The 20,067-nt window shown below is 39.2% G+C and overlaps 1 protein-coding gene across 3 annotated transcripts; it reads right to left on the bottom strand.

Annotated features, from left to right (window-relative positions):
* Nucleotides 1–704: 704 nt before the first annotated feature.
* On the bottom strand, nucleotides 705–18,789 carry fbxo11a (F-box protein 11a). 3 transcript variants are annotated; one of them, XR_014771840.1, is made up of 22 exons: nucleotides 18,437–18,789; nucleotides 15,310–15,434; nucleotides 15,041–15,122; nucleotides 13,338–13,482; nucleotides 11,638–11,767; nucleotides 10,169–10,252; nucleotides 9,947–10,079; nucleotides 9,754–9,860; nucleotides 9,545–9,656; nucleotides 9,154–9,260; nucleotides 8,765–8,902; nucleotides 8,237–8,454; nucleotides 7,956–8,136; nucleotides 6,410–6,532; nucleotides 6,062–6,147; nucleotides 5,490–5,566; nucleotides 5,168–5,311; nucleotides 4,278–4,388; nucleotides 4,048–4,155; nucleotides 3,897–3,947; nucleotides 3,642–3,740; nucleotides 705–1,884 (listed from the first exon to the last, which is right to left on the bottom strand). XR_014771840.1 is itself a non-coding variant. In XM_084735566.1 (22 exons), exons 1-22 carry the CDS (start codon nucleotides 18,528–18,530, stop codon nucleotides 1,755–1,757), a joined length of 2,643 nt encoding a protein of 880 aa, XP_084591692.1. In that variant the 5' UTR covers nucleotides 18,531–18,783; the 3' UTR covers nucleotides 705–1,754. The 3 variants fall into 3 exon arrangements, 2 of the variants coding, with proteins under 2 accessions (XP_084591692.1, XP_084591693.1); XM_084735566.1 differs by having other exon boundaries at nucleotides 3,839–3,947; nucleotides 18,437–18,783; XM_084735567.1 differs by having other exon boundaries at nucleotides 3,839–3,947; nucleotides 13,338–13,479; nucleotides 18,437–18,783.
* Between the last annotated feature and the right edge of the window lie 1,278 nt (nucleotides 18,790–20,067).

Genomic DNA, 20,067 nt, shown 5'->3' with positions numbered 1-20,067 from the left:
ATACCCTCAGGAGCCTCAAGACTAGCCACCGGCAAAATTTAGGGGAAAAGGCACCGAGCCGTAGATCCACATTTCGTTTGACAAAATGTATTTAAAAAGAGAAAACAATTCAGTGTATATGCTGCACATTTTTACAGTTGGAGGACATAAGAATCACATTAGGTCTACAACAATAATAAATGAAAATAAATAAAAAATATACTGTTTACCTTTTTTTTTTGTCAAAGCTGGAGAGGGACGAAAGAGCCACAGGTTGTGAAATCTGCAGCAAACATGTCTGCCTTTTGTCCGATATAATGGAACTAAATGGCGCTCAGCTTGTACATTTGATAAACTCAAAATTAGTGTCGCTTTCCAAAAACATGTCCTGGTTACTCAAGATAATCCAGACCTTATGAGCAGTTTAATGTTGGAACTACTTTCTTCCTACTAGAAAAAAAAAGTAGATCCAACATGAAACTGTTCACAACAAGGTCTGTGGATTATCTTGAGTAACTGGGTCATGATTTCTGGAAAAAGACTGGTTTAGAATTTTTCAAATGTATTTTTTTTGGTGCTTTGAGCACCACAAGACAAGTGCCATTTAGTCCCATCATACTGAAGAGAAGGCAGATATTTCTACAGCTTATTTCCAAAACTCTGCAACTCACACCAAAACAATCTAAAAGGCTAAACAACACTTCAGGTAAGAGGAAAAATACGTATTTTTGATTTTGGGGTGAGCTGAACCTTTAATTAGAATGTGTTCATCTGGCTAAACAAACTTTGATTTTGCCCTTACATGTTTCTTTCCTGTAAACTTGGTCTTACACGACAGGCCAATATGAACACAAAAAAACAAAAATATGCATAGATTATGTAAAACAGACACAACTGTTCAGCTCTCTTACAAACACAAACGTAAGATGCTTTTCCAAAGAAAAGAAAACTATGCAAGTCTTTTGAAAGCACATTTCAGCATCTATTTTTCTGTATTGCAAATGTAAAAGTGAGTCAACATTGCTGGAGAAAATGTTTAGTGTTTTCCTCTCTTTTCTCTGATCTCTTTCACAGAAAGAAGTTAGATACTGCGACATGTATAATTACAGCAATTCTAGGGTATAATAACCAAAAAATTTAACACATTTAATAAAATAAAGACATTCAAGTACAGTAAGATTTTTGCATGAAAATACAAAACTACACAAAAAGCATTAAAATCAAATCTCAACAGTTGTCTTGAGGAAAAAAAAAAAGCTGAAGTGCTAAGTCGTTTTTCCCGTACATATCATACGAGCACGTCGGTTGCCCAGTGATGGAAGCATTGTTGAATTTGGGGCCTTTTGCTTTCTCATGTGAAACGTTGTGCCTCTTCTGACTGTCCGCGATGGGTCTGTACATGACTGCAGCATCTCCTTAAAAGCAGACGAGCCTCTGCGGCTTTTTGTCCATCTCTCACCGGTTTCACTTGCTTGACCAAACCAACACACCCACAAACCCTGAGTCAGCTGCTCTTCTGCTCCGTCCCACTGATGTCATCTTTTTTTTAGTCAAATAATTGAAGAAAAGAAAAGCGAGGCATCCATATTCAGACTTTTTTTTCTAAATGTCTCCTTTTAGCATATTTATGTCCAAGTCTCTTTTTTTTAAAGTCACTGTATATGCTCTGTCAAAGTGAATCTGTATTTTTAGTTTGGACTTCTTCCTCCACTGCACGATGTAAAGTGTCTTTTGTCCATTACTGCTGAAGCACCAGAGGACCTCGGGTGTCGAGCTCAGTTGTGCTGCAGTGTATTGGACTCTATAGGAGGAGCCGAGTCATACAGTGTGTCTGTGTCATGAGTCGGCTCTCCGGCTAACGTGCAAGGATTCGACAGCGTCCCTGCACCACAGTCACAGAAGAATCTGCAGGGGAGAAGAAAGAAAGAGTTAAGTGAAACTCTATTAAGGTACAAAGAAGAAAAAAGCTGCTCACATCGAGACTGCTTTCCCACTGCCATTCAGTTTTTTTTCTCTCTAATGTGCTACGTTCCATGTCATGAATGTATCTGAAAACAGGGTTTATTAAACAGTAGAACTTCACATGAAGGCCTGTGACAACAGTGGTTACTACTCTTTCAAGCCTGCTGACTAATTTAGAACAAAGTTCGAGCGCTGCTTGAACACAGACAGATGGAATTTGTGGCTGAGATGATAAAGATTTGCAGAAGCTACTGACAAAGGAGACAAGCCTTCTACAGCTGTCCCAAATGCCATATTTTGGGCTTTAAAGCTTCGCTGGTAATCAAACATTTGAAGCTTGGCCTGTGTGGGTGGGTGGGTGGCTGCTGTGTGTCTAGCCTCTTTTAAACTGGAGGAAAAAAAACCCACTAACAACTGCTAACATCTGGCCCCTTTCTTCAGTGATCAAGGGTACAATCAGCATTCACTCCCGGGTCAAATGACTCTGCAACAGACACAGGCATTTATCATTCCCAGCTGCAACCAGCAGTGATGGAAACAACACCTGGGTGAACACGCTGTTTTTGCCCCTTTTCGGCAAAAGGCAGTGACGTGCTGTTTGACACAGTTAAAAACTCGGTGCTGCAGCCCATACAAATGAGTTTGCACCTGCTTGAAGGTGCGTTTATTGATGAAGCGCTTGTATTTAGCCAAGTGGTTGAATGATGTACAGACATTTTACTTCCTATAAATTCTTCCCAGTAAAAGCTCCCTCTTATTTTGTTATCTAAAATCGTTCATTATGAAATAGCGAAATGTTCCATTTTTAATAGCAGTAACTCAACACGGCTCCTATCCAGATGAAAGAGAAGATGAAACGGTAAAATAAGGCAGATAGCCTAAAGTACAAACAGCGCCACAGGAGAGAAACTCAACTTCAAATCACAGAGATTCATTTAGAAGAAAAAGAAGTACCAAGAGCTGAACAGAGAGGAGTTGAGTCTCAGCATTCAAGTGCATATCAGAAAAAAGGATAACAGGTTTACTGGCAATAGAGAAAGGGCCAATGGCCTATTTTAGCGAGTTTGCCTGCGTTTAAACCACTGTGCATATACCTATTAATTTTGGTGTAAAAACAGTATCGGGATCAGTGGCAGAGAGGCCGAGATCCAAGACATGACGAAGGCAGTAGGGGAGAAACAAATCAAAGGCTCATGCAGTGTGTCCGGCTCGTGTCGGAGCTGCTGGAGCTTCACCTGCTGTGTCTGTCAGACAGAAGCATGTGGGCACATAAGACAGCGACCGTCAAAAGACGCAACAGCAACTTAAGCATGAGCTTGACACAGACTGAAAAAAACACCGGCCATACAAGCAACACCAAAGCAGTCAGCAGGGAAAATACAAATGAATAGTCAAACACTAATTTTGCTGTTCAAATACCATTCGGCACAGCCCTAAAGTGATGATTGCCTCTGCAGGACAAACAGTCCAACAGGGTGTCATGTTTCCATCACGGCCAATCAGAGCTGGAGCTGATAAATAACCGTGGCTACTGCAGAGTCACTTGACCTGGGATTGAATGCCGATTGTACCCTTTCACACCGAAGACAAAAGCCAGATGTTAGTTGGTTTTTCATTCTGTAAAAAAGAGGCTTTAGTGCTGAAACAAGATTAGTTTATCACATCATTAACGCCCAGTAATATGACTCAATAAGACTGACCTATCGTGTCTGATGAACTCCACATCATGTCCTTGGTGACACTTCTTGATGCAGTTCACACAGATGGCGTTGCGGTCTGTTGTGTTACAGGTGTGACACCTGCGGGAACCCAAATTGTGTTTGTTAGCACATCACCGACCAGGCAAAGAGCTGAGGGTATTCCTGGCTCCTTCAGTGCGAGTATAAACATAAGTTACCTGTAAAAATCGTGCATTGGGTAGCTGGTGTAACTTGAAATCTTGTACAGGCACTGACCTCTGCTCACAGCCTTCTCAATGGCATCTTGATTGTTCATGATTTTATTATCTGGAGGAAAGACGAAGCAGAAATTGGGTAAATACACGTTCATGTGATGTGTTAACGGAAAGGTCAGGTTTCGTCAAGAAAATGTGTCAAAATCTTTCACCTTTCATTGTGACATTGACACCAGATGCAAGAAACAATCCCCCAAAGCGATTGTTGAAGATCTGATTGCCCTCTAGAGTCGCTGTGGCATGATTGGTGATCTCGATACCTAGTAGGAACAAAAACAAACAAACAAACAAACACACAGTTCATATAACAGAGTTAGTTCCCATTAGCAAAGCATACTGCATCTCATCATCATCAGAATGTTTCAATACAGGTGTGACCCACCTGCAGCGAAGCCGTCAAATATCCTGTTTTTCCGCAGGACTGGGTGGCTGTTGGTGCTGATGAGGACTCCTGCTTGGGCGTTTCTGAAGATGTCATTTTCCTCTAACAAACCTGAAAAAAAAAATACTTCAATCCCACAAACCACTGACACAAAGATTAAACTGTACAAGAGGTGTAATTATACAAAGTGCCAACCTATCGAACAACTCCAGTCTGCATTTCTGCAGATTATAAACATAAACTGACTCTCTGACTGACTCCAAAAAGCTCTGTGTATTTCTGGGGCTTAAAGATGACACACAATTTGTAGTTGTACCAATGTTGTCACACTATTGCACTGATCTACAGGTGGCAGTAACACACAAGAGAAGCTGCAATGCCTCTACAAAGTCAGGGAAGTAAAGATGGGCAGATCGATTCTGTGGGACTGATGCTTTGATGCTATTTAATTTGCTGATTCCTTTAAAAACATATCAACAATAACATTACATAAACATTTTTTTTTCGATTAGTCCCAGATTAATTACAACTACACTTAAAAATAGACAGAAAGCACTTTAAAATATGCCAATCTTATTATTATTATTATAAAGTTTGTCTAATTCACATCGTATTTGTCAGATTCCTGGTTAGAAGATTGTATTATGAGGAAAGAAATGTGCTCGAGCCTTTTGGTGAGAAACACTGAATGTAAACATAACCTGTCTGTTTAAAAGAACAGCTTTGATAAGTACAGTAGAGTATTAGGGTCAGGCAAGATTTTTTTTTGAGTTTGCATTATGAAAATAATGTTGAAATGAATTTTCAACACGGTATTTCAACTTTATATGGCCCTAATACTCCCTAGAAGATCAGTATTCCCGCTTTCATACAATAAATTAATAGATTACCTCTTCCTCCGTTGAATATACAGATGCCGCCGTCTCTCCCGTCGTGGATCTTATTCCTCCGCAGGGTGGGGTTGCTGTCCGTCTTGATCCACACTCCTGCCATAGCATTGTCAAAGATCTCATTGTCCTCAATGAAGCCCAAGCCTGAAAAACACATATTCATGTTTCATTATTCGGGCAGCAGGGAGGAGCTGTTGTCACTGACCGTTGTCTCTGTCAGGTGTCAACAAGAGGATTGATTTTTCTCTTGGTGGGTGGATGAGGGAGGGATCTGCACTCTCTGCAGAAGAATTACATAGAACAGCCTTTTTCTGCCTCTCACCTGAGTTGTAAACCAAAATGCCTCCATTTTGTCCTCCCCAAATCTTGTTCCGCCTGATCTTGGGATTGCTGCCAGTCCTGTCAAAAAAAAGGACACACAAGGGACAGTTGATCCACCGCTTCCGTTCCCTTCTTTTCCTACCTGAACACATTAAAGCTAATGAGATGAAATCAGCTGTGAGAAGAAGTCTGTTTCTGTATAGTTTGTCTTAAATGTCTGCCACCAGGTCAGATTTTCCTTGGAATCAGCCTGTGTTTACATTCTTCCAGGCAGCGACACAGTAACCAGTTAAAAGGAAGAATAAAGATTTTTATCGAGATAATTTGATTTTTGACATATTTTGTGGTGATCACAGTGGACACACTATTGCTTTTGTCCACAGAGAACTCCACAATCAACAAAATATGAAAGTTTCTTTAATATCAAGACAAATTACTCAAGTCTGACTTTACTGAGACATTCATCTCTGACTCATTCATCCAAACTTTCACACAACACAATGAGAAAAAGATCATCATTGTCAGTAATGTTTTTAGGTGAACATTTCCATATTATTGTCATTTTCCACAAACCTAATTTGAACTCCAGAGTACATGTGATTGTAGATATCGTTGTCTTCCAACACACCGTGGCCATTGTCATAGAAGTAGACCCCAACCTGTTTAAACGACAGTGAAAATATATTAGCTCTCATTTATTCCTGGTATTAAAAAGCATTTTAGTAATTCATTTCTATGTGACGGGGCTACCAAGAGAAGATCACTGCTGAGGTTTTTAAATTAGGTATCAGTAAGCCAGTCTGGCATTGCAATCAGTGATCATGTGATTTATGATGACATAAATATGGCAGCGTAACTACGTCACATCAGATAACAGCGTCATCTTCGTCACTTTACATTTAATTCGGCCTGTAATCTTACCTGCTTCCCGCTGTGTATCCTGTTCCTCCTCAGGACTGGCGTACTGCCCGTTGTCACCCACACTCCTGCCAGCGTGTTGCTGTACACCTCGTTCTCCTCGATGACACCTTGTCCTTTTTCATGCTGCGTGATACAGAAACATTATACCATCACTGCTGGGTTTACAAATTATGGCAAAAGAAAGTTGAGGAAGCAAAAACAGTCAAAGATGTAACAGGGTGTATCAGCAAGTTAAAATTAAGACTTTTAAAACTTTTTAATTATACAGTTCATTAAATTTAAGGCTTTTTGCAATAAAACTGACCATCAGATGTGAAACAAAAGGCTTGTTTTCTGAGTGAAAACATACATTGTTACTTCAAAATTATGAGTGAGGCAAAATGACAGTAAGTGGTTGAGTTAAAGACCATTTGTCCAAATACATTAATTTGTCCTTATATTAACATAGTCATTTGAATTTTTCTACAGCCATTAATGAGGCTATATCAAGGCAGAACAATTTCTAAGCTCAAAGTCATTGTTGTTTGCTTTATAGTTTACATGGATTTTAAATAAATACAATTTAGCCTTTAGGAGATTAACAGCTACATGGAAGTACTAGAAAAAGTAAATATAGGTAGAAAGACTATAGAGACTGTAACAGGATAACAGAGAGCATTCAGGCATTTTGCACTTGGAATGAATTTTAGACGGGTTCAATAAAGAATGTTTTAAGACCTCCCCAAACAGAATTTATCTAGTACCTTATAAGGACCTTTAAGACACCTTAGGGCGTTTTTAAAGGACCCAGGGGCTGTATTACAATACAAGGTAAATTCAAGGTATCTTGAGTCTAAAGTCAGTTTTCAATGTCAAAAAAGTGACTCTCTCGTCCCCTGGCTTATATAACCATGGTAACTACTGCTGAAGTCAGAAAGTGGTCCAGAAGATGTTATGTTCATATAGAGATATAGATTCTCAGATATAGATTTCCACATATCCTCTATTACGGGACAGCGTCAGACTTATGTTTAAATGTGCTGTATCAAATTTAATTGTTTAACATGGAGCGGTCACATTAGAAATTAAGAATGCATAAAGTCAGTCAGTAATTTTCTGCCAGCATTCTTCTCTCGTCTTTTTGCAGCAACAGTGTTGCTTGTTGCTGTAATATGTTTTTTATATTCTCCATAGCTCTGCATTTTAATGCCTCGTTCCTCTTGATTAAAGCAGGCGTCATGCAATTGGTCCAATTTGTGTGGAAGAGAGGGCAAATGGAGCATCAATTGCCCCCTTTTATGTAAAAGCTTGCAGAATCTGAAGAAGAAAGTCTGAGCTGACAAAGGAAGTTGATAACCACCACTGTGATACCAGTTATCTCTGACTGAGGTTTTAGGGTTTGTCAAGCCAGCTCATGCAAAGAAAGTTTGGTCATGTTGAGCTGGCTTTGTAGTACAGCCCTCTGTACCCACTCTGTGTAAAACTATTATTGTAAAAAAAAAAAAAAAAACACTGCCTGTGCAACTTAATGAATTTAACAGCTGCGTATGTTAAATAATATATTTACCACATAGATGCCGCCATGCTGGCCATCATGGATCTTGTTGTGTCTGACAATAGGACAGCTGTTCGTCCTGATCTGGATTCCTGCCAGGGCGTTACCGTAGATGTCGTTTCCTTCAATGAGGCCTCGGCCATCACCGAAAATATAAACGCCACCTTGGTTGCCATTAAAGATGGCATTGCCCCTGTATTTGGACAAAACAGCAAATTTTAGGTCCAATTTGCCATACTTTAAATGATACTTTGAATTTAGTATTTGACCTTTGGCAGCCAGGCCACACTGACCTTATTGTGGGGTCACTGTTTGAGGTGATCCACACCCCGGCAAAGTTGTTTGCATAGATCTTGTTTTCGATGAACTGGCCGCGGCCCTTTTCATGCACGTAGATGCCTCCCGTCTGACCATGATGGATCTCACAACGGACCACTGTTGGATTGGCATACGCCTTCACCTCAAAGCCGGCGATACGGTTCCTATGGATGTTGCAGCTCTCAAAGTAACCCTGAGAATGGACAGAGGGACACAAAATTACTGCATGTCCTATCAAAATACTTTTCAGTCCATGAGCAGCAGCTAAGAGAACAAATGAAAACCTCATGTAACCGACACTTAACACTTCCACAATGATTTGGCTGCTTCATACAATATGCACTGTGGCTTTGAAGTCACACCGCATCACTCCCACTTACATTGATCCACAGTAACTTCTTGAGAAACACTCACTTCTTATCATAACATTTAAGAAAAATGAGTGCAGCTGTCAGTGAACAGTCAACAGTGTTTTGATCAAACTCCAGGAAGTTGTAACTCACCATGCCGTGGTCAAATGTAAAAACTCCCACGTCTCTGCCGTGGTGGATGTGATTACGTCTGATGATTGGGTTGCCATGGTTTTTCACCCAGATCCCAGCCAGAGCGTTGTTTGAGATCTCGTTGTCTTCGTATATTCCCTGAACAATAAACAATGTTGACTAAGTTAAAGCTTTCAACATTTTCATGTCCACTTAACACTTTAAAGTGATTTTTATACATACTTTATTTTAACATACCATTATTTTAACCTAGGATGTAAACAGTTTGTTTCCTCGACTGTGACTAGACTTATTCATTCAATTATCTACAGTGGATTACAATCATACAGATACTGATATATTCCTTCAAATAACTTAAACAACATGAATGAAAGGTGTGTATGTATTACCTGTGCATGGTCAGTGATGTAGAGACCAACATTTTCACAGTCACTAATGTTGCAGTGCTTGATTGTGGGACAAGCACCCTGGCCGCTGACACAGACAGCTGACCCCACTGAAACAAGCAGGACAGACATTTATTAGTGCACCAACATCCATGTCAGAATATACACAAAAACAATCTCTGCTTTCTCATGGAAATGGTATACCGCAATACCTTATTATCGTCCATATCTAAATGGACACATCCAGCATGGTTCTAGATGTACTAACATAGTGTTTCCCACCCATTTTTGTTTTTCCTCTCTCCTATCCCATTAGTTATCTTGCAAACCTCAGTTTTATCTTGGGCCCCTTTAGCAAACCACTGAAACAGAACAGAAGGTGCTGCAGACTTACCTGTGCATGTGCTGCGTATGATGCAGTGGTTGATGATGGGGCTGCAGTTGACTGTAATCTCCAAGCAGTGGTGTGCATTGTGGTGCTGGGCGGATTTATCATCAGGATTGAACTGCAGCAGAAACAACAACAACAACAACTGATATAAACAACAGCTACTTTCACCCATATTGTGTAAGCATGCATATGAACCATTTAGGTCTTCTCACCCTAATGGTCATGTATCCAACATAAGCATCTTCTGAGCCTTCCATGAATACAAATGTAGAGTCTCTGGTATTCTCAATGATGACTTTCTCTGCTACTTTTCCAGGAGCTACAAAATAATGAGAAAAGTTCAATTAGAGACGAGACTCAACAGATGCACAATGAAACTGTAACCATGGCTCCAGACACACATACCAGCTCCGATCATTGTGATAGGCGACTCGATGTAGATCCATTCATCTGTGTAAATACCAGAGTGGACGAATATCAGGCCGTCAAAGTGAGGCTCCTGACCCCCTCCGAGAGCGTCCTCAATGGTGTCATAGTACTGCAGAAAACATCACAAGTCAGGTGTGTGACTGGAGTATTAAAGTGAGGAGAAAAAAAACAAAGAAATTTTGAAAACGGTTCACTTACAAACATGTTATCTCTCCCTTTGTATCTGGCAGGATTACTGTAGAAGTGTTCTGCAAAGCCTGGTTTTACATGTGCTCCTTTATACTGCGGGAAAAAAAAAATATTCACACACTAAAAAACAAAAACAATTCATCACAAAAAATGGAGACAACAAAGACACTGGACTGACACTGCATTTTGAACAAGATGGGGAGAAAAAGTCACAGAAAACAATCCTAAAGGTCAATATATCGCAAAGGAATATAATTTAAACACACAGTTCTCTTGTACGCCCTGCATACTGAATGTCACCATTATGGCCTGTGGTGCTGCCCTTTCACATGACATTAGCCGCCTGTACACAGGAGGATTTAAAGTCACACAGAAGCAACTTTTTGCAACAAAATTAAAAGAAAGTACAGAGGGTCTATTTTATGTCTTCTCCACACTACCTTTTAAAAAGCTATAATCTGCAACATTTTCCTTAAAGAAAAAACTGTATAGACTCATAAACATAATCCCTTTCAATCATTTTTTATTACTCTCTAGAAGTGTGTGGTGGGGTCTGTATCTGCAGAGACCCTGTCTTATTTCCCCATCTTGTCTCATTGTTCTGCTCTTTTGCCTTTTAAGTTAAGCAAATACTGTATGATAATTTTCCCTGAATGTTTTTGAGACAAACGTGGCAAAGGCTGGAGAACATGTGTGACAAGTTCAATGTACTCAGTTTACTTAAGTGACAAAATCATGATTTGAAAGTGTCCACAGGGATTTAAATTTATACCAAGATGAAACAAGTTAAAAAAGAGCAAAGAAAGTCAAGAATGATGAAAGAAAAGAACTTTCCAATGTGACCAGTAATTACGCACCAATATTAATAAAAAAATATAAAATATAAAAAGCATTAAATCAAATAAAAAGAGGTGTGTCTCATTTGTCCAGTGAAGTGGGCCTACTTGGTATTAATTTTGGAGTACTGGGTCATGAACTACTGGGAAACAAAAGGCAATTATTTTGTATTTATGTAAAATAAATTTACTACACATTAACAATCAAAATAGTATAATTTTTTAATCACAATTTTCACTAATATTGGAAAGTCAGCACAAAGGTACTGGCATAAAAATGATAGCTTTTGCATTTTTGTTGTCATTTTCAACAAAGCTGGAAGCCAATAATACAGAGGTGGTCCACCTTTGAGTTCGATTGGCTGGGAACACCCTGTGTGTCTACAGGCCACTTATGCTTAATGGTTCCACCCCACGCACCACAACCTACCAATAAATCTTCACATCAGTAGGTTTCAGAGCACTTTAGGGAGGATTTAGTAAAAATTACTTTCGAGTTTTATGTATTTTTTGGAAAACGCATTTAGCCATTCTAGTGTAAAGTCAATTCTACAACACAGCTGCGTGCCAGTGTCTCATTTGCTTCATAATAAAATATCAAATTAGATGAATCAGTAAGTAAGCCCACACAAGGATTCATACCAGCTGCTGAAAGCTTTCCTTCCACGGGTTTGGCTGCTCATACTCTTCTGGGTTTATCTGGTAGAACTTCCCTGCCTCAGGGTGCATCATGGGTCGCGTGTATTCAAAAACTTCCATGTACAGCCTCTTCCTGAAATATGAAAGCACAGCAGCAATTTAAAAACCATTCTCATCTCTCATTTGTGCCCAAATGTCTTAAGTCGATAATAGAGAACCTCCTGTGCAACAGATTTCTGCAAAGCATTAATGTTTGAAGTCATGTTAGTACAAACTGTCAGCTCAAATACATTCACAGTGAAATGACCAGGACAGGCAACTTTGTTTTGATTGTCCATAATGATTATGAATTGTAAACAGACTACTGACTGGTTATTTTCCTTTACACTTTTGTAAAGTTGTCTTCTTCTTTACTAATATTAGTATTTGAAATGTCAATGCATTAAGTGTTCTTTGTTTAATGGAAACTTCACACAACTTCCTGCACTGGGAGTGAGGACAAGAGAAACAATTTAGGACATGTGACCTACATACAATTTGAAAAATGCTTTTCGATTTCACTTTTGAATTCAACATGCCGCCTATTATTCTTTTGTTCGTGATCAGGGCAAACAAAAAGAATACTTCCTTCTTGTTTCTTCACACTTAATTCAATTTTCAAATCTGTGGAACCACTTCAAATCAGATGCACAACCTTATCAAGGCAAATGAAAAGGCAATATCTTCTCAAAATAACTTGAGCAAGTAGCTATGTGACTGTTGTTGTAACCTCCCTCAGAGCATTTGAACTAATTGATTAAGATTACAGTTGTCACAAGAACTGATACGGTGCCAAAATTTTGAGAACGTGACAGTGCTCTTTTTTTTACAATTCTTCCTGACCTGAGAGTCACAGCATATAAGACTACAAGCGCTGTCGTCTGCCGTTAAATTCCAAAGGAAGAAGGAAACATGGTTGAACAATAACAACTACAAGTTTACAATAGCGACATGAGCAGCTGCAGCCACAGCTCCGCCTCAACTTAGTAAAAAGAACACCAGTAAACAGGGTCGTCTGTGGAAGTAGGCGTGTATGTGATCGAGACTGATCATCAGGGATTAATAATAAGTTTGCAATAATCAGTATGAAAACGGTGCCATCAAAAAAGAGGAATCACTTCCAACTAACTAATTTAAGCCTCATTCACACATGCAGCCTTTCCCAGAAATGTTCCAGTATTTTCCCTGAAAGGGGTCATGTATGAATGAGAGTCCCCCCAAGTTGACTCTTTATAAAGTCATCAGACCAGATGTCAATTAAACATCTGGTCTCCTCCTGTCCCCATCTGCTCCCACAGCTCATTTTGTTTTGGTGCATTGTTTTTTCTTCTTTCAGCTCTGAATATATCCTGTGGCAATTTTCTGTAATTGGTCCAAAAGTCCGAACCATCCACAAAATGTTTAACACTAAAAACAAACCTAATCATGGTTCAGTTTGATCCGTTTTATTTTTTTGCCATGGTATGGAATCAGGTATTGACAATCATGGAAATTCACTGGTCGATTACTAAAGTTCTAATATCATGACATCCCTACTTAAGATATTTATGAGAAAACAAAAGTTCAAACTGCCATTAAACCATTTATTAAAAACACACACAAAAAGGAGCACAACATATACCACAGGCTCACAATGAAATGTTCCTAACACCAACAAGTCTCACCAGAGGATGGGGTCATTGGCCAGCTCACTGAAGCGCTTGCACACACACGCGGCACGACACAAGTCCTGCTCCAACAGGTACGAGAAGATCTTTAGCACCACCTCGTCTGGAAGTTTCTCCTGCAAATACTGCTCTGCTGGAGCTGCTGGGAGGAGGATGACCAATGAGTTAGAATAAAACTTTTTTTTTTTTGAAAGGAGGGTTTTTTTTGGGTGGAGTGAGACAACATCAGTCGTACAAGCATAGATCACAGCAAGATCACACGAGGAACCAAAGCTATTGCTCGAGTTTCTGCAGAAATTATGAAGGCTGCTTTGAAAAACTAAAACCACTTAACAATCTGAACTTCCTTATCATTGTCCTACCGCAGTGTTCAAAATCTAATACAGATGTGCATACCCTCAGACTGAAAGTCAACACTCTCAGCCACAGTTTAATCACAGACACAATCTTACATTTACTCCCATCTGTGTGAGTATTGTTTTAACAACCCCACTACCTAGAAGTGAATCAATTAACAATGTTTCACTCCTACATCCTTGTAAAGTTTGGGGTGTGTAATTTAACACTGAATACTGTATTTCATGATGAGAAACATGTCCTATTTATCCAACCTCTATTTAATCAAGAGAAATTATTTATCTGCATTATTACTTCAGCTGTATTATTGACATCTCTCTTTCAGAGACTACACACTTCCTCACAAATGTGCACAGGCTGTGCAGATTGGATGGAGGCCTATACTAATGTGGCTCTAGTTGAAATCCAATCACAGACTGGTACTTTGTAGCCAGCCCAACAGATCCAATCACAGTCCATCTGCAAGATTTTAGAGCTGAATGATACATAGTTCCGCCAATCTTCAAAAGGTACAAATTTGCCATGGTTACATTGCAATGGATGCAGTATAATTAGGTTAATTTGTCTGGCCACATATAAATGTAAATCTATCATGGATTTCTGCATCCAACTTTAAAATAAGATTAGATAAAATACAGCTATTTGGAAGTAATTCTGGATACAACACAAGGCAATGTGAGCATTTACTTTGACACCACAAAACCACAACTGAATGCCATCTAACCGGGCAAACATCTATTTCAGACGCTCTGGCAAGAGCTGCACTATATGAGAAAAGACTCCAAATGCCACAAATAACAGCCTCTATAATTTCTACTTTGTGAAACTCATGTTGCTACTTCATGTCTTTTTACCAACAAGATTTTTAAAGATGTGATCTGAACTCTTGACAAGAGCTTGATGCTATTACACATCTACTTTTACCAGGTTGCCATTCCAGAACCTAACATTTAGCGAAAGATAAGCCTGAACTAACGGGTAAATACAGGATAAAGGTGTCGTGCTGAACTCACTAAAAAAAGTCAACTTGTTTTATAGTTGCTTGAATGACACAGAACTCTCATTATGAAAAATACAGTTGCAAGCATTCATAAAACAAACAATGTAAGCACCAACATGGTGCTTTATATGATGCATAACTGCCCACAACTAACGAACATCAGTGACTAACCCTGATTAGCTATTTGATGAGTCAACACTACTTTCATTGTGCTTAAGGGAAAGTAATTAAACCATTACCCTACTCAAATCACCCGTCACGACCCATGGAAAACTGTAAGATGAATGCACCTTTGTAAGAGATACACATGCAGTCACAGCTCAAATAATATGTTCCTATTTACCTGGTAAATCTTGACATTTTCCTGACACTCTGGGGCGCTTAGGTCGGTGTCCAAAGTTTTCTGTGGTTGAAGTTGAAGCACCCTGTAGATTAAAAAAAACATAACAACAAATACAAGAAGAAGAAAAAATGAATAACTTGTGGCAGTGATAAATGAAGGAAAGAGGTAGATAAACTCAAGCAAAGCACAAATGATTGTAGCCTGAAAAGAAAATTAAAATCAGATGTTAATCTCAAAGGAGATCTTTTTAAGATTTCTGGGTAATGTACCTCCATGTTTGTCTTTGTCGGACACACTGTTCTCTTGGGTAGAGACTTTCTTCTAAGTTGGTAGGGACTATTCTGAGCTCCTGGACCGGATTCTTCTGCGACCATATCTGCAGGAACGTCCTCATCTGCAAATGGTGGAAATACAATAAAATGATCAATTGCAAAGGTATTAGTTAATCTAAAATAGTGTCTGAAATGCAACAGATGGACATTAAAAAAACGTGTTTTTGATGTGTTGTCAACAACATTTTAATGATGTAGCATTTCAAACATGCTTATATGCTCCATGATGTAATATTTCAAGTATTTCAAATATGCTTATGCTTAAGAAAGTGAGTCTGCAACTGAATATTTCTGAGTTATCACTCAAGAATAAGCACTATAATAATACACAACGTGCATTCACTTTTTTTCTTGTGTGATATTTTCCACTGAGCCCTGAAGCCTGTGTAGCTTAATCTGCAATAATGGATGTTAAATTGTGTTTGTTTTGGATCTTTGCTTGAACAACAGACATGAATTTAAACCTTCAACTTACTGTTTACCTTAGATTATTAAAATCTGAGTTCTCGTGCATACAGTTGTCAGCAAAAATAAATACCTTGTAACAACATATTACCAGAGGCAATTGACTCAACAGTATTTAACACACAGGTCACATGGAAAAACCCAGCAACTTGGGGGGAAAAAAAAACCTACCTGCTCTGCATGCAACAAATTGATTACAGATCATATCAAGGGGGGCTTTAATCAAGAGAAAAACAAAACAACCACAGTATTAACCCTGAGTTAAACCAGACATCTATTTATAAGGCTATTCACCATGGCATGATGAGTTGATAGCTACCCCAGATGGGAGATGCAAACTTCCTGCTTGTTGCTCTGGTTGCAGCGATGACTCTCCCCGGCTACTGGGCCAGTAACCACTACAAACCGTGTCTGTGTAACTAACTGTTGGGCCAGAGAAAGCAACTTGTCTGTAACTGTAAACTGAAGTAATGTTTGAGCTGGTTCTCCTGCCTTGCTTGGCAAGGAAAAAGATGTGTACATAATATGACAGCAAATTTACAGGATATGACTTGAAATGGGCAAAGATTATGTTGTGATCTATTGCAAACCACACTGTCATTTATTCATTTAATATCGCTTTAAAGGTCATTAGAAAACAATTACAGATTTTTTTTTTTTTGATAAACCACAAACCGTTTTAAATTTAAATTATCCTTAAAACAAATGATTACCAGACTTGATGTCCAGAAACAACTCAAGTTAGCAACAGCCTCCCAGACACAGGTGAAGCATTTTATTTAACAGGCAAAGGAAACGCTGACATATTAAGGGGCATGATGCCATTCATATCGCTGAGAGGTTTTCAATATAGAACTTGGTGAAATTACATGAATGTCTGTTTTACTATAATTGTGATACACACATTGAAATGTAGCCAATCTAGCCAGTAATCATTACAAACAGTGTCTGTCAAATAGAGCTGCAAAGAGTAATTGAATAATTAATTATTTATCAACTATTAAATTAATTGCCAAGTATTTTGATAATCATTTCGAGTCACTTTTAAAGAAAAATTAAAATGTCCAAATTCTCTGATTTTAGCTTCTCAAATGTGAACATTTTCTGGCTTCTTTACTCCTTTACGATAGTAAACTGAATATCTTGGATTGTGGACAAAGTAAGACATTTGAGGACATCACCTTAGGCTTTGGGGAACACTGACTGACATTTTTCACCATTTACTGATATTTTTTGAGACAAACAACTAATTGATTAATAGAGATAACAATGGGCAGATGATTAATCATTAGTTGCAACCCAACTGTCAAACTAAATGGGCTAGTTAAAGCAACTTCTCTGTAATTACTATAAACTGTAATAATGTTTGGGTTGATTCTCCTACCTTGTTTGACTAGAGCAAACACATTTAAGACCAGATGTCTGCATCATTAGCACAGCAAATACATATACCAAATTATGTGAAAAGGGCAATGATACGGTTGTTGATCAGTTAAAAGCCACTATCATTTAATGTCACCTTAAGATGACAAATGATCTAGACTGTGGACATCTGGACAGGTCATGACTGAACAGGTTAATTGAGACAGGGAGAAGCACTCAAGAAAACCGATAATTCATTAGGATGAACACGATAGTTCATTCTCCATTAGATTTTCTTGTTGGCATAATTACTTTTGTTTTCAATGTTTAGTATCACTTCTGAGAAACAAACCCCTAACCCTCTGCCTCTGATTGCCATTCAATTGATGCTGTAAGAAAACGTGTAACTAGTCCAGCTAATAACGTTGAATCAGATCCAGAAACCAACCATCACTGTTACTGATCAGTTTGTCCCCCACACTGACTGGGTCTCTGGCTCTGGCTTTCAGTCATGACAACTATGATTAAAGAGCATCCCTTGCTAATGTTTACTTTGAAAAACTGCAACCAGTATGCGGTCTGTTGTCACACAGTGTTACTGTACAAAAAAACCAAAAACGTAACGTGACTAACTATAAAAGCCACTTTACTACATTAACTACACACATTACAGCCACGTATTGACATTTTAATGTTGCAGAAGCAATGAAGGCTGGGATTTAAAAAAAAAACGCCAGGACGCAGAGACCTAGCCAAACATGCTAATAATAACAGCTAGCACAGGCTAGCTTCTGTTAGCATGCTACGACAAACCACTTTGTGTCCCGTTCCCTGCGTTTGTCACCCACGAAAAAAGCAAAGCACTGTCTATCGTTTGTCATTCTCACCACTAATGTGATGTGAGTTGACAAAAAACAAAATTTAGCAATGATATGAGGTCAGACACGCAAAAGAAAGGCCGACTCGGGGCAAAAATCAAGCAAAACAAAGCGCGGCCTGCAGGCTAGCTACAAACACATAAGCCTCGGTGTTTCCTGACTGCGCTGCGCCGCTTTGAGACTACTGATAGGTGCCTACTTTTTTACCACAACAACCAACCTTCCACTAATAAACGTACTGCATACGACCACAAGTGATACATAAATCCGTCTAGTCATGCGGTTAATACGGTTCAATCTTAGAGGTAACTGTTTCACCAGCCGTTCAGTGACGCTCAGGCTAACTAGGCTAACATTACCTCTTTCCTGGTGGTTCCTCTCCGGCTGCACCGGGCGCGGCCTCGAGACTCGCCTGGGTCTTCTGCTAACGTTACTTGCTCTGACGGAGTTCATTTGGGGTGTTGTTAATCTTGAAATGAAATGTCGAAGCCTTCACAGCAGAAGAGGCGTCTCGAAGCACATCATCTATGTCTTTTTCTTCAGCATTGCACGATCTTCCATGTTTTTAGCCGTGGATCCGGAGAAACGTCTCGCTGTGTGTTATTCCCGTTCCCCCTGCACTGCTGTTACGTCTCGCCCCGTTCCTCTGAAGCAGGAGGAGCCATAACAGACAGGCACAGTCCGTCAGGCCTCAGTCACATCACATGGGAGGACCTCTCTGCCGTCACGGCGGTCAACTCAACTCTAGTGATTGCTCTCACTTTTCCTGCTCATCCATTCATGCATCCACCGTGGGATAATCTGCTGCTCGTCTACAGCAGCACACCACAGACACTATACACAGTATAGTGCAGTACAGTCCTTGTAAGTGTGGAGGTAAGGAGTCTTGCTCAAGGGCAACTTGGTATAAGGATCGACACCTGACCTATATGACGGATAAATCAGATTTGTTACTGCATTTAATAGCTGCATTTTATTTGTCAATGCTTAAAAGAGATTGAAACAGTTTATATAACATTAAACATAGCTGGAACTCAATTGTTGGAATGATTCATGAGCATAAATCATAAACAAACATTTCCTGCCAGAGAATGAATAGCAGCTGTAAGCTCTTTTAGTGTGTTTATGCTTATATGCAGCGTCCCAAGCAACAGCCAAGGGACAATTTGTTTACACTGTGAATTAAAAAAATGGTTGGTTGGCCACCGAGCTCCCTATCAGGGGCCAAGTTTGACCCCAGAGCCCTAAGTTGAGTATCACTGTTGTAGAGGATAGAGAACATGCAATTTATCCTATCATTTGATCCTTAAATCTAACAGTCGTCACTTTATTGTTATTGTCTTGCAGATAAATAATTTTTTTAGCAGATTTGATTAATAATTAATGTTACATGATCTGCTTAAAGTAAATTGTGATTAAGGATTGATCTGTGAGGACAGATCGGTTCATCAGTGGTAAGAAAACGTGTCCTCGGCAGCTGTTAGGAAACCAACCAAACCAAGGCTACTTAAAATTGCTCGACCTCTAAGAGGAGGAAAGTATTAAAGAAGGTAATTTCCCCTCAGGGATCAATGAAATGTCTCATCATCATTATTACTGTGCAGACTTTGTATGAAGTGATGATTAGAAAATTTAATTACAAAGCAAAGCTCTTACTCACATAATCTCTTATCGTTATGACTCAGAGAATGAGACTGTGCACACAAGTGGCCAAGATGAGATTGTTCAGTGGAGTGGCTAAGTTTTTTTTTTTTTAACTTGAACTACATTTAGAGAAACTTGTTGAAGTTGATTTGACACCTCTTCAGAGGTGCGCTCTGCTTGCCCCTGACTTGGAGAAGCAATTCCAACATTTCCAACTGTTTCACGTCTGTTTATATCAACAACTGAACCTTGTAGTGCCCAGTACACAAAATCATGACGTTGCATCCTGATGCAGGTAGGGCTGGAAATGATTAAAGAGAAACTTCGGCACTTTTATAGTAAATTA

This window comes from Lutjanus erythropterus, chromosome 14, assembly GCF_056507025.1.
Source record: "Lutjanus erythropterus isolate fLutEry1 chromosome 14, fLutEry1.hap2, whole genome shotgun sequence".
NCBI classification, from domain to species: Eukaryota; Metazoa; Chordata; class Actinopteri; order Lutjaniformes; family Lutjanidae; genus Lutjanus; species Lutjanus erythropterus.
This window is presented reverse-complemented; position numbering and strand designations above follow the sequence as displayed.